This window comes from Notothenia rossii (assembly GCF_949606895.1).
Source record: "Notothenia rossii genome assembly, chromosome: 7".
Classification (NCBI taxonomy): domain Eukaryota; kingdom Metazoa; phylum Chordata; class Actinopteri; order Perciformes; family Nototheniidae; genus Notothenia; species Notothenia rossii.
This window is the reverse complement of record NC_136905.1, coordinates 81373091-81388113: the sequence shown is the minus strand read 5'-3', so window position 1 is coordinate 81388113 and position 15023 is coordinate 81373091. Positions and strand designations below refer to the sequence as shown.

Sequence of the window (15023 nt, the reverse complement as noted above, 5' to 3'; positions counted from 1 at the left end):
GGGAGTTCCACAGTCACAAGATGGAGGAATAGAAAGCAGTATCCAATGTTTACTTCAGATTAGCTCCACGTCAGAAATGATGCTTGTCATATGTCTATCTCAGTGCTTCTCAAAATGTGGTGCGCGAGCGCCCCTAGTGGTCCGTGAATATATTGGTAACATTTCACATTTGAAATAAATAAGTTAAATAAGTTTTCCGCACTCTCGCGGGAATATCTCCACAATGGAGCGAGGTTAAGTTTCACTTTCAATTGCATGATATAGCCCAGCGCCACACCTTCATCAAACATGTTGCCACTTGTTTGTACCATTTTCAGGCGATTTGTAATCTGTTCTAGAAAAACGATGAGGAAATAGTTTGAGAAACACTGGTCTCTCTCCATAGAGGCTGAATCATCATGTTAATCACATAGCTATCATATGCCTCAAACAGTCCTGATGCTCTTCTAGGTAATCACACATCCTGTCATGTTCACAGCTACAGTTGGGATACCTTTGTTATCATGTTACTCTCATGTTGGAAGAGGACATTCAGTATTTTCCCAACACTATTTATTTTTGTCTTTCATCTTCTTAACAATACAACGTAAGAAGAGATAAGTACATAGTAGTTTTACCAAGAATGAATGCTTCTACACGGTGTTTACCTTGTCCCCGGCCAGGACCTTGAAGGAGGCGACGACCTGGTCGGCGGTGTCCGTGTCCGCCGTCTCTCGGGACATGAAGTCGATGAACCCCTGGAACGTGACGATGCCCATCCTGTTGGGATCCACGATGCTCATGATGCGGGAAAACTCGTTCTCACCCTGAAGGCAACACGGAGGGACGGTGAGGCTCAGGTGCAACACACACACACACACACACACACACACACACACACACACACACACACACACACACACACACACACACACACACACACACACACACACACACACACACACACACACACACACACACACACACACACACACACACACACACACACACACACACACACACACACACACATAACTCGGGAAGACTCAGCTTGTATATGGTTTGTATCGTAAATACATAGAATTCATTAATTAATTTCAGGTTGTCTTGAATTTGCACCAAATAAAAGTGTGTTTCCAGATTATTTAACGAGTGTTTATATGATATTATCCCCATAATCCTCCAGATATTATCCCGTTAACATCAAAACTCAAACTGGCACGGAAACAATACTGGAATAAATGTACCTACATTACATGCAAAAATGTGTAATAGTAAATACAATGACTATAAACCTCATACTTTAAAACATGCAAACTATTCCTTTGTGTATGGAATATCTCTATGAATCGAAATGAAGATATACATTTATTTAAAAATCTATAAAATAAAGCTCACAACTTTTCCTGTGGCCTGGTTAAACACACAAACAAACGGTCATACTTGAACGGGCTCATGGCTTTACCAGGTTGTAACCAATGGAGATAAGGCAGGTTTTGAAGTCTTCAGCATCCATGAATCCTGATCTCTTCTACAAGGTCGGACAAAGGGAGGAAACCAGGAGGAGGAAGAGGAGGAGGAGGAAGAGGAAGGAAAGTGGAAGGAAATCACCAGAGTAGAATTAAGGAGGAAAATCGATAGTGGGAAAAAGGAGGTTTAAGTAAGGTAAAAGGTGGAATAAATAAGAGGATCGAGGAGGAAGGATGAAGAGAGGGGAAGTCAGTAAAAGTGGAAGTTAAAAAAGTTGAAGAGGCAGTAGGAAACCAGGAGGAGGAAGGATGAAGACAGGCCAGAAAAAAGGAGGGGATGTGGGAAAAAGGAAATCACCGGCAGAGTAGAATTAAGGAGGAAATCGGTAGGGAAGTGTAGGAGGCAGTGAAAGGTGGGATAAAGGAAGTAGGAGGCAGTGAAAGGTGGGATAAAGGAGGCAGTGAAAGGTGGGATAAAGGAAGTGTAAGAGGCATTGAAAGATGGGATAAAGGAAGTAGGAGGCAGTGAAAGGTGGGATAAAGGAAGTGTAGGAGGCAGTGAAAGGTGGATAAAGGAAGTAGGAGGCAGTGAAAGGTGGGATAAAGAAAGTGTAAGAAGCAGTGAAAGGTGGGATAAAGGAAGTGTAGGAGGCAGTGAAAGGTGGAATAAAGGAAGTAGGAGGCAGTGAAAGGTGGGATAAAGGAAGTAGGAGGCAGTGAAGGTGGGATAAAGGAAGTAGGAGGCAGTGAAAGGTGGAATGAAGAGAGTGGGGAAGAGGTACAAAGAAAACACATTAACCCTTCGTTGAGTACCTGTGCATCGTTGGCGATATCGAAGCCCAGGCTGATCAGGCAGGCCTTGAACTCCTCCGCACCCAGAGTGCCCGAGTGATCCTGGGGGGTGAGGCGGCGCCGTGGGGGCCATGCAGCGATACATACAGGGAGGAGGAAGGTGAGGGGGGGGGAGGAGGATGTGTTGGGGGGGGGGGGGGGGGGGGGGGGGTGAGGAGTGCATCATGCACAGGGGGACAAATGAGGTGAGGAGGGGGGGGGTCGTGCAGAAGATAGAAAGAGAACACAGTGCATTTTCATTAGGATCCTGCAGGGGGCAGCAGAGGTTAATGTGCAGCCAGGCAGTAACTCTGTGTGGGGGGGAGGGCGTCTTTTCATCATCACAACAAGCACAAACATACCTTTTATATGTAAACACTATTAATGCAAAATCACTCTTAAACACATTTCAGAATCAAATTCATTTAACCCACATCCTCACACATTGGATACCATAGAGCGGTAACTACACAAACACGATTAACAATTATTAAAATGATTGATTAAACTGCTGATCTTTTTTTTATTCATGTTTTAGTTTGAGCATATTTTTACTTTTAATTCTTATTTTCTAATATATATTTTTTAAATTGTATTTTATTTATTTCATTTTAAAATGGCGCAATTAAAAATATATATTATTTTCTCAATTATTTATTTTTATTTTATGAAATCTTATCTTTCATCGGAAATGTTCCTTTAAATTCTTATATTTATATAAATGTATTTATTCTGTTTTGTTTGATTTTTAACTGGATATTTATAAAAACCCAATTATATTGAGTTTAATATAAAAGAAAACTAAGATTTTTTTACATTTGCAGTGAATTTCCACTTCATTTTCCTTCATGAATGAGATCAATTACAATTGGATTATATGATTAGGCAATTAAGCTTTTATCAATCAACCAACTAATACTATCATCTCTATTTAAGATAATCTGCTGATTATACAAAATCCTATTATATATAATAATTAGCAGATTCTTAAATCAGCAAATGTTTGACTTAAGACAATTTACTCCCGTCTCTACAATAACAAACGTTTTATTATTCCAAAGCCTCTGCAGCTCCACATATCCTCCTATAAGAGGGCAGGCTTATTGAACGTGGAGCAGACTTCAGATCCACATTTGGCTCTCTGTCTGATCCTCGTCTTCAGGTATTGATTAACAAACAAACGGACGGAAAAATGTGTGAGGTAATGTTGGAGTCAAAGCTGGTCCATAATTGGAGCTGACGGAGGGAGCCTCGGTGTAAACAGGAGGATCTGAAACAGCCTTCAATGGAGATACATCTCAGAGCCACCTGACATGGAAACTACAGACTCAAACCCATTGACTTTTTGTTACAGGTGGGGTCCAAAACTAGCAACATGAATGTGTGGGAGCAAATACATTTGATATGCTACACAAATGGATCCTTTGAATTTTCGGAATATAGGGTTGCAGATTAACATTTTCCAAAGGGGGGTTCGTTTAAACACTTGAAATAACTAAAGGATAAATTAACAAAGAAAGTAGAAATAAATAATATAATATGTTTCCTAATGCTCTTAATGTCTTTCATTTTTGTAAAGCACTTTGAATTGCCTTGTGTTGAAATGTGCTATACATTTTTACTTTGCCTTGCCTATAGTGGAAATCAAATCAAAAGTGAATGTTGACTGCACCAGGTAACGGCTGAGAATAAGGACGTTTAAATAACTTTAAGTCTCGCTTTAGAGATGCCATTCTGTCTGCCTCCATTAGCACCCTTTCACAGTAAAAGCCCCAGACATTTACAGAGAGCATTTTGCTAAGAGGCAACTAAACAAAATATCCTACAACTCGTCAAAATGGTTATTAAGTCATGCTATAACTCGTCAAAATATTTAATAACTCATGCTATAACTCGTCAAAATATTTAATAACTCATGCTATAACTCGTCAAAATAGTTAATAACTCTTGCTATAGCTCGTCAAAATAGTTAATAACTCATGCTATAGCTCGTCAAAATAGTTAATAACTCATGTTACAACTCGTCAAAATAGTTAATAACTCATGCTATAACTCGTCAAAATAGTTAATAACTCTTGCTATAGCTCGTCAAAATAGTTAATAACTCATGTTACAACTCGTCAAAATAGTTAATAACTCATGCTATAACTCGTCAAAATAGTTAATAACTCTTGCTATAGCTCGTCAAAATAGTTAATAACTCATGCTATAGCTCGTCAAAATAGTTAATAACTCATGTTACAACTCGTCAAAATAGTTAATAACTCATGCTATAACTCGTCAAAATAGTTAATAACTCTTGCTATAGCTCGTCAAAATAGTTAATAACTCATGCTATAGCTCGTCAAAATAGTTAATAACTCATGTTACAACTCGTCAAAATAGTTAATAACTCATGCTATAACTCGTCAAAATAGTTAATAACTCATGCTATAACTCGTCAAAATAGTTAATAACTCATCCTATAACTCGTCAAAATAGTTAATAACTCATGCTATAACTCGTCAAAATAGTTAATAACTCATGTTACAACTCGTCAAAATAGTTAATAACTCATGCTATAACTCGTCAAAATAGTTAATGACTCATGCTATAACTCGTCAAAATAGTTAATAACTCATGCTATAACTCGTCAAAATAGTTAATAACTCTTGCTATAACTCGTCAAAATAGTTAATAAGTCATGCTATAGCTCGTCAAAATAGTTAATAACTCATGCTATAACTCGTCAAAATAGTTAATAACTCATGCTATAACTCGTCAAAATAGTTAGTAAGTCATGCTATAGCTCGTCAAAATAGTTAATAACTCATGCTATAACTCGTCAAAATAGTTAATAAGTCATGCTATAGCTCGTCAAAATAGTTAATAACTCATGCTATAACTCGTCAAAATAGTTAATAACTCATGCTATAACTCGTCAAAATAGTTAGTAAGTCATGCTATAGCTCGTCAAAATAGTTAATAACTCATGCTATAACTCGTCAAAATAGTTAATAAGTCATGCTATAGCTCGTCAAAATAGTTAATAACTCTTGCTATAACTCGTCAAAATAGTTAATAACTCAACTAAATATCTTGCAGAAGCTATCCCCAGGTAGTCATTTTGATTGTTTATTTAATAAAACATTTAACTTTTTGAAACTAAAAGTCAAAACCGGCCTCAAAAGTATTTATCATACGGCCAAATTAAAAAATAATATCTATGTTATTGAGTTACGATGATCCATGCATCAAAGTGTTCATTACTTTAATATTGGAGCTGATAAAGTAGGAGATGTTTTTCTTGATTTACTGCTGGCTAGTTTGTTAGTTTTGCCAAAGGATCCTGCATGATAAATGATGTGCTGGTTATAATATCTGTTTTTCACATTAAAAGATTTCAGCTGTCACCATTTGATTTCATTCTGGCTGCATGGTTTCTTAACATTTCCAAAAGCCCTCAAGCTTCTACAGATGAATGTGGTGTCACACGTTTAATATCTTGTGCTTTTCCCACACAAACGCACACTCTATGTTTCCTGATGGTTAGCAGATAACCGTTAGCACGACATGACAAACCACGACTGATTCACTTTCACCTTAAACTGCTTGGCTTTCTAGATGCTGTCTGAACGTATAACAGAGAAGCTCATGACTCGAGAGCAGCGGTTCCCAAACTGTGGGCCGCGGATTGCAAGTGGGCCGCCAAATAATTTGCAAAACGTTATGATTTTTGTTGAAACATTTCATTATTAAGAATTTGTTTTATTTTAACCTCCTTTCCTTTCTCTTTCTCGATCCTCCTTAGCAACCGTCATTACAGTGCTTGACAGCGGTCTGTTCTACTGGATTAACAACGTGTCACATGTTCTGAATGGACCAATCAGAATCGAGTATTCAACTAAACCGTGTAATAAAAATGATACTGATGGCCAGCTCCTTTTCTAATTAAAATAAAAAGTACTCTGAGAACTTTATTTAGCCTCCGTATTGTTTAGATTCTTAAGTGGGCCCTGAGATGAAAAAGGTCTGGAACCGCTGCTCTAGAGTATATGCATCTCTAAAGCAGACGTTTGACACTTTGGGAAAAACATAATTCGCTTTCTTGCTGACAAGGCGAATAACCTTTTGCAGCACCGTGATGTTTACCCCACCTGGAGCCTGGGGTGAAGGAAGGAAAGAACAAGTCTTTTAAAAGCCCTTCTGAGAGCACTAACCCTGTCGAAGTGGTTGAAGGAGGCTCGGTACTCGTTCAGCTGCTCCTGGCTGATGCCTTTAGCGTCTCTCGTTAAGACCTGGTTCTCGATCTCGTTGATGGTGCGGGCGATGGTGGTGAGCAGCTGCTCCCAGCCCACACGGATGTGCTGCACAGAGGGAGAGGAAGTGTGAGGAATACCAACCAACTACATGCAATATGAGCTATATTACATTACATGTTACGCTTTTATCCAAAGCGACTAACATACTCAATACTGTGGACAATCCCCACAGGAGCCACTTGGGGTGAAGTGTCTCAGGGACACAACGACATGCTGACTGCAGTGGGGTTTGAACCTGTTGTTACGACCCTGGATCGTTAGGTCATTTGTGTGTGCATTTTTCCCTCCTCCTGTGTCTGTGTGTGTGTGTGTGTGTGAGCAAGCAGGTGGTGCTCGTACCTCCTGCTTGCTGATTGGTCCACCTGAGGAGACGGGAGCATATTAAGCGGCAGCCGTGCTGTTCCTCGGCCGCTCTCACTCACTCAACTTCTCCTACTCCCAACGCGGCGCTTATTCTGAGATGATGTTCTATGGTGCTGTGTTCACACCTTGATATCGTTGTCCTTCTCCTCTGGCTGCGGGCCAGTTATACCTCACCTGTCTTTGAAAGACAGATGTATGTTCTCAGGAGTAAAAAACCTTTTTGTTCTCTCTTCCCTTTTTGGACTGATCGTTTTCTCCTGTTTAAGTTAGTGTAGGTAAGAAGCCTGTATATTTATTTTCTTGGTTAGGCAAGATTTTGAGTTCTACGGTTTGTTTCTTTTTTGTTGGTTTTGTTACTCCTATTTTTGGTAAATACATTTGCCAAACGCTTTCTCTGACTCAGTGTCCGTGTTCTTGGGAGTGGGAAGAGTGGGGGAAGGTGCATTTTGTGCTGCGCCTAGGTTCCCCTAGACCTGAGCGTAACACTGGGCTCCCCTGATCCGAACACCAACGCACTACCACTGCGCCACACGCCTCCACTATATGTGCTATATATATATGTGCTGTTAATAACTGTGCAATATATACCTGGCTGCTAAATCCTCAGAACTGTTACAGGATGTGTATTTTGTAAATTGTGTAACTTTTTATTTTATTCAATTATATTATAACTTTCTTTTTACTTCAATACTTTTGTATGCATGCTTCTACGTAACATTAAGCTGTCTTTGTCTCTTTTTCTGCTGTAACAACGTACATGTCCCCTCTGTGGGACTACTAAAGGTATTCTGATTCTGAATTAAGATGAAACTGAAAGTATTGAGACACTTCAAATGACTTTGGAGGAAAAATGAACGACACCACAAATTGAGAGTTGGAACCAGACCATGGTGTTGCATTACAAATAATGTAGAAAGCTTCCATGTCACTGTTTGCTTGTTTTTATTATTTTCTACTTTTTTCAATGGGTCTTTAATTAAATTGTATACTGAGCTATATAGAGAGGCGAAGTTTGAATTGTGCCACGAATTACACATATGATGTTTGTCAATTTAAAAGATTATTTTGCAAGTCAATTTTTTTTAAATGTCTCGTAAAACTGTGAAGTAACACTTTTTTTGTGTGAAACCGCTCAATGAACTACATCTCCCATCTTACACCACACACCCAGACGGCCGTCACGTTGGCACATTTCACTTCTTTCTTTCAGAATGAGGCGGAAAGTATTAAAAGAGGTGAAAATCACTCTAAGTCTGGGCATGTTGAGAGCTGTACACACACACAAGGGGAGTTAGTTGGTTCCATAAGAGCCAGCATGCGGGACCGGGACTCTGGGATTTGTAGTCTTTCTAGTTGCGTATTTTTCATAGTCTTATATTTCAACAGTTTTACGACAAACTGTGACTTTTTTTACATGGAAATGATTTTTTAAGATTGACAAACATCATATGAGTAATTCGTGGTACAATTCAAACGGGATCGAAAGATAATCTTTCTCTCTCCATTGACTTCAATACATACTTTTTCCGAAATAAGGTCCCATGGGGCGGAAGTAGATGGGCGGGGCTTCGCCTCTCTATGTGGTTTTGTATGTTTATAAAAATGAGTTTGGAGGACAAAGATGGAGTGAATAACATATTGATCTGGGGGGGCTTGTTTACAGTTGATAAGAAGTTGATTATTAGGGCGTCAGAAGCTGAATCTGTAAGGACTTAGATTAGGAACTGAAAGGTCGCGGGTTCACCTCCTGATTGAACTAATACAGAGTCTGGACCTGTCGCTGTAGAGGTCGCCGGTTCAACTCCTGTTGCTCGGCTGTGTTTTAATATATTGTATGTATCATGTGTCTGTTATGTGTATGTCTATATCTATAGTTGGGGGCATGTTTGTGTGTTTGTCAAGTATGTACATGACTTTGTGAGAGGAAATATTACGGACCATCATTTTTCGTCAACTGGTTTTTGTTCATATCTTTTTTCTAATTGTTTTAAAATGATAGATTATTATTATTTTGTTTATTTTCAGAGCTTCCATTGTTTTTTTTGTTTATTCATTTTATTCCTATTTCAACTTTGTGTAGGTTGAAATAGTTGATGCTAGACATCGGGGTGGGTGAGGGGTTGTTGTTTTGTTCAATGTTTCATAAAATGCCGGCTATGTTCATTTAATATTGTTCCTTCTACTTTTTGTTATCTTCTACTCCTCATTGAAATCAACCTTTTACATAGCGATGATACATGTTGATTATTTAATTTGTGCTATCAATCCAGATCAGCAAACCCACTACAGATATTGAATACCTGTCTAGTCAAATGTAGTAGAGTGAAAATTAAAGTATCATAAAATGAAATACTCAAGTAGAGAACAAATGAGTACAGTATTAAAGTACTAAGTTCAGTCATTGATCAAATGTACCTGCAGCACGGCCTGCTTTTGACAGACTAGTATTAACCAGACACAAATACATTTTAAAAAGTGACCCTGTTCCTTTTTGGATTTCTATTCACACAGACGAAGCCTCTTCAGAATGATGACGGGTATTTATGAGGATTATTGTTTCTGCTTTTCTTCTGAATGCATAACAAAACAGCCTCTCGCTGAATAGCAGAATACAGAAGGACATAAAACATGTATCATTTGCATAAATACACCAACACAATGTGGCATTTAAATACACACACACTCTGAATATGAGTCAGTTGATGTGCACGATTTCAATAACAAGATTCACATGGATTATTGGCCTGTGAAAACCCTTCTTGGCAGGCGGTCGGGGGGGGGGGGGGGTTTATGGTTATGGTTTATTTTATGGTTCCCCGGCACTCGGCTGATGAACCAAAACAAGAAAACCATCAATAATAATGTGACGGAAAACTGCAGTGTCAGGACAAACTCAGGATTTAACTCCGGAAGAGTCTCCTGAGGTTTTCAGGAACGTCCTGCCTCCATTAAATCTGTTCTTTGTGGGAAACTATGAACATTTTGCACAAACATCAACAGTCACGGAGCATTTGAACATTGGCTCTGTGAAATCCTCTGAAAAGGCCCGTGGTGCATTCAGGTGCTCCTTATTATTATATTCTTCCAATTGCGGTGTGTTCACGAGCATTACTCTATAAGATGAAGTATTTCAGTGGGTTTCGTGGTCGTTGTTTCATTTCAAAACAATGTATACAAACATCAACAGTTACAGTAAGAATAAGCTCTTTTGTAATAAGACAACCACTCAGAGATGTCCCGCCCCTTAGCGTACATGAGGGGGGGGGGGTGTGGGAGAGAAACTCCTTCTGCAGGGAACACAGAGATTTTAGCCTCTGCAGACCATTTACATGCACTAAAACCTATAGCACACACTACAGGAGAGGGAACACCACAAGAAGCCTCTTTAATACAATGTAGCTCCAAACATAAGAGGTTAACAACACTTGGTGGTTTGCGTCTCTTTCGTACCTCCATGGTGTAGTTGGTGTGCTTGTTGTCGAAGATGAGCGCCTCCTGGATCAGCTGGTGGTCTCCCTCCAGCTGGTCGATCTTTGGCTTGTAGTTGACGATGTTCTTCTCGTACTGACGGAGGTGAGTCAGCTGATCCTCCAGCGTGCCGTTCATCTCCATCGAGATGCGCCCGATCTCCTGCACAGACCGTAGACTGGTAAGTTTAAAGGTCCCCTATCACACTGTTTTTCATCAATATATCACAGGTCTCAGATATATACAGAGCCTGTCTCTGATTGGCTGAAACACCAAACAGATCATTGCAGCATTACCCATAATCCCCTCTGTTTCCGCCCTGTTTCCAAAGTGCTGATTCTCTGTCTGTTACTTTAGATGAAAATAAGGAGCCCCTCCCCACGCCCCTCTGAGAGAGATTTGGTTAAAGAGAACACAATGGTGCTCTAGGAGGAGATTCAGGTGATAAGGGGGGGGGGGGGGTTACCTTGGTTGCTGATTGGCTAATGGTTACACAAGACAACACATCGTTATGACATCACAAAGTGGCCAAAATCTGTGTGTGTGTGTGTGTGTGTGTGTGTGTGTGTGTGTGTGTGTGTGTGTGTGTGTGTGTGTGTGTGTGTGTGTGTGTGTGTGTGTTGCACTGACCTCCATCTTGGTCTGGATCCAGGGTCCGATCACGTTGGCCTGGTTGGCGAACTGTCTGCGCAGACGCTCGTTGTTCTGCTGCCGGGCGTGCTCCTCGATCAGAGCCTGGTCCCTCTGAGGAACCAGCTGCCGCACCTGAGAGGGGACACACACATTCACCATTTACACTTAAATATATGTCAATCCTGCCATTGGAGCGGTTGCCACACGTGCTGCGAAGAACTCTGGATGAGTTTGTTAGAGACTGGTCCCCAATTGCACCGTACATGAAGCAAGATTGGTCAAGTGTTATAACTGTGTGCGTAAATGTTACATGATTGTGCTCACACATGAGTTCTAGGTTCCTAATGTTTGACTATTTTTGTCGTTATTGTTTTGTCGGTTATATTATGTTTTGTTGCCCCTAATGTTTTTTGTATTGTCTCACTTGAAAAGAAAAGACAAAGTGTGTCTTCCTGCTGGTGGTGGTTCCTCACCTTGTCCCACTTGGCGTTGACCTCCTGAGGGTTGATGGTGGTGTACGGGTTAGTTCCGGCCATGTTGACGTGGTACGTCTGCACGATCTTAGCGATCTCGTTGTGGATCCCGAGGATCGCCTGCCGCTCTTTGTCCGCCTCGGGCAGCGTGGCCTTGAACTGCTCGTGAGCCGTGCTCAATCCCTGAGGCACAAACATGAAAATGAAAAAAACAGTAACGTACAAACAAAAGGAAATATACTCTCTGTCTTCCTACATTAGAAACACAGCTGCTTTTTCAACATGTATGAGGCAGGAAGAGTCTGCTTTCTGCTCTTCTACGTCCAATTGATAGTGAGATAACTACTTTATTTAATTAATAAAACCACAGCTGTTAATATACAGTAGAGATACTGAACACAGATAATAATTAACTTTTTCTTTACTTTTTGATAAGAGACCGCAAAGGAAAAAGACATTAGCTTCTCCATTTTGGCGCTTTTAATATATTCTCCGTTCGATTTTGTTTCACGTCCTTTGTGTGCTTGGTTTACACATTTGTAACAAAACGTTAATTAAAGTTAAATATAAAACGTTTTAGATACCACTCTTAAGGAAATTCAAGACTCATTTTACACACACTGTATCCACCAACCAGACCTGCATGCAAGAGGCTTTTGGCTTTTCTTGTTTTATATATACCAGGGTCCATACACTTCTTCACCAATGATTTTCAATGACTTCTCCATGACCTTTACATAATTTTCCATGACCAAAACAATGACTCTTTCTCAGCGTACCACTGAAAATGGTTTATTTTAACATGGAACAGGAAAATAAGGTCTGCATATGAAACATGTTGTACCTATCTAAAACAAATCAAATAGCTTACTAGCTTCTACAGGCTAAAGCCACTCAAATCTCTCACCAGCAAAATACCTCATTAGTTAAATGACATTTTACGTTTCATTTCTATACCATACAGTATTTATTATCATTATAGTATTACTATTTCGGCGATTAGATGAAATATAAATTATATTTGATGCAACTTTAGTTACATTTCCATGACTTTTCCAAAAAAATATTGTTTTCCATAACTTTTTCAAGGCCTGGAATTAGCATTTTGAATTTCCATGACTTTTCCAGGTTTTTAATGGCCGTAAGAACCCTGATATACTGATGTTGTCAATTATAGAGAGATTGTACAATGCAACGTCAGTAACACAAATACCTTTGAAGACTTTTTAAGGATCAGCGGGAACTATGATTCATTTTATAATAATATATAGTGTAAAACTTCAGGACTTTCACTTGGTGTGTACTTGTAAGACCAAGTAACATCCCTACATGACAACCAAATACAAATTCGAAGGTATTTATCAGCTTTCCAGTGTCAGAGGACATGTGTTTGTCAGCAACTGGTTAGCTTAGCTTAGAATGGAGAAACAGCTAGCCTAGCTCTGTCCAAAAGTGAATACAAGCATTACTCAAACATAAATACATTTGACTGTACAGTATGTAATCCTAAAACTGGTCACATGATGAAGCCTCCTCACCTGGATCTCCTCGATGGTGTGCACGATGAAGGTGTCCTGCAGGTCCTCCATGGCGCCCTCCATCCAGTTGTTGAAGGGCGCCGCTCGTTTGGCGAACTCCAGGTACAGCTGGTCGATGGTTTCCAGAAGCTTCTCAGTTCTCTGCGGAGCAAAAACAAACAAGATTGCACACACACGCTTCTTTCTTCAAAAGGAGCTTCAAAGTCCTGTTGGGTTCAAATCAAAAAGCTTCTATTGAGTCATGACCCTACAGAGAGCTGAGGGTATCAACATGGATTTAAGGGTTCTTCACATACTGGATTTTCACAGATTAAAAACCTCATATCTTGAATCTTGAAAGGACGTTTAAGGCCAGTGGGAATCCTGAAAATCAAATCTGTTCACGGCCTCTCGCTGTGAGCAAGGCTTTCATCTCTAAATGTATCTTTCTTCCTGCACCAAGGAGGGTAAACAGATCTGAAAGCTGCTGCTGATTTCACTTTAACAACGTGTTATTTGAATGTTTGTCTACATATAAAAATGCTGTTGATGTATTGTGATTAAGGTGACTATCATCTGGCCGGGGACAACAGCTGGAAATTCGCAATGTTGGCTAAAGCTGCCCCATTTACTGTTTTTTGTGACAGTTGATCAATGGGGGCTGTTTTGCTGAACGATGTAAGTCTCCCCGCTGTGGGACGAATAAATGATTTCTGACACTGAAAAAGTGATTTGAAGGATTTAGAGACTCTTCAGTTCCTGGTGGATTTAGTATTCTCCTCCTCACCTGCAGAGCCTCGCTGCGTTTATGGGTCAGAGCTCCCAGAGCGTCCCACTGGTCGCAGATATTCTGACAGCGAGCGTTCACACTGGGAGAGTCATAGTAGTCCAGCTCACTGCAAACACACATTACATTACAGAATCATCATTACCTAAAAATCTAACAAATATAAAATAAATAAATAAATAAAATAAAATAAATAAAATAAATAAAATAAATAAAATAAATAAAATAAATAAAATAAATAAAATAAATAAAATAAATAAAAAATTAAATAAATTAAATAAATTAAATAAATTAAATAAATTAAATAAAAATAAAAAATACAATTATTAAATTAAATAAAAAATATACATATAAAAATAATATATATATATATAAATACATATATTTTTATTTTCATTATATATATGGATAAATAATAAAATTGTTAAATTAAAATAGTAGGCAATTCATATTTTTTGATAGACAAATTGTTGCAGACTTCGAAGAATGGACTCAACATGCCTCTCTCATCCTATCCTACTGTATTTCATATGTTATTGATCAGTGGAAGGAAACATTTCATCCTCTTCCCTCCTCTCGTGGTGTCTCACTTTAACTCCTGTGCGATGGCGGCGATCTGCTCCACTCGGTCCTGATGGGCGGCGAGGTCGCTCTCGAACGCCTCGTGTTTCTTCAGCAGAGCTTTGATCTCCGACAGAGAGGCCGTCTCGTAGTCATGCTTCTGCAGCATGGCCTCCTTACCTACAGGGGGCGACACACAACACACATCTCAGCTACGTCTACACTCACATTTCCCTGTTTAGAGAGCTTTTTGAGGCCATAGATTCAACGATTTTTGGTTATTTCGCTTCCATAACATGTCTTCTTTCAGACTAGTGAAAAAAATCCACATCCAGGAGTTTATTTGACTAACTTTGTGTGTCGGTGGATTTCTCCAAAATTCACAAAAAGTAAGCACTACATGACGCCTCATTTGCAAATTGAATCATAACACTTCAGAAAACTTGTAATATATGTGACATTATTACGATTTTTTCCGAAAGAATGCAAAATATTTTTTTTAAATAAAACTGATAATCAACTTAACTCAGATTTTAGACATTTTCAAAGAAATATTCGAGTTGACTTCCCTTGCATTTTTTCCATAAAATATATTATGACTTTTCCCTCCAAATATTACAGCATTTTTCTAATCATTTTTC

The 15023-nt window shown here is 39.2% G+C and overlaps 1 protein-coding gene across 5 annotated transcripts in view; it reads right to left on the bottom strand.

Annotated features, from left to right (window-relative positions):
• Window positions 1–617: 617 nt before the first annotated feature.
• The window catches only part of actn1 (actinin, alpha 1), a 69962-nt gene continuing 55556 nt past the window's right edge, over window positions 618–15023 (bottom strand). For 2 of the 5 annotated variants that reach the window (XM_079694182.1, XM_079694181.1), the window contains exons 12-20: window positions 14412–14562; window positions 13822–13930; window positions 13056–13196; window positions 11518–11700; window positions 11042–11176; window positions 10394–10573; window positions 6479–6625; window positions 2262–2342; window positions 618–806 (exon numbers count right to left, since the gene is read on the bottom strand). In XM_079694182.1, coding sequence (XP_079550308.1) covers window positions 633–806; window positions 2262–2342; window positions 6479–6625; window positions 10394–10573; window positions 11042–11176; window positions 11518–11700; window positions 13056–13196; window positions 13822–13930; window positions 14412–14562 — 1301 coding nt within the window. In that variant the 3' untranslated portion in view covers window positions 618–632. Of the gene's footprint in view, window positions 807–1444; window positions 1511–2261; window positions 2343–6478; window positions 6626–10393; window positions 10574–11041; window positions 11177–11517; window positions 11701–13055; window positions 13197–13821; window positions 13931–14411; window positions 14563–15023 lie in introns of all 5 variants that reach the window. The other 3 variants (XM_079694185.1, XM_079694184.1, XM_079694183.1) reach the window with 3 other exon arrangements.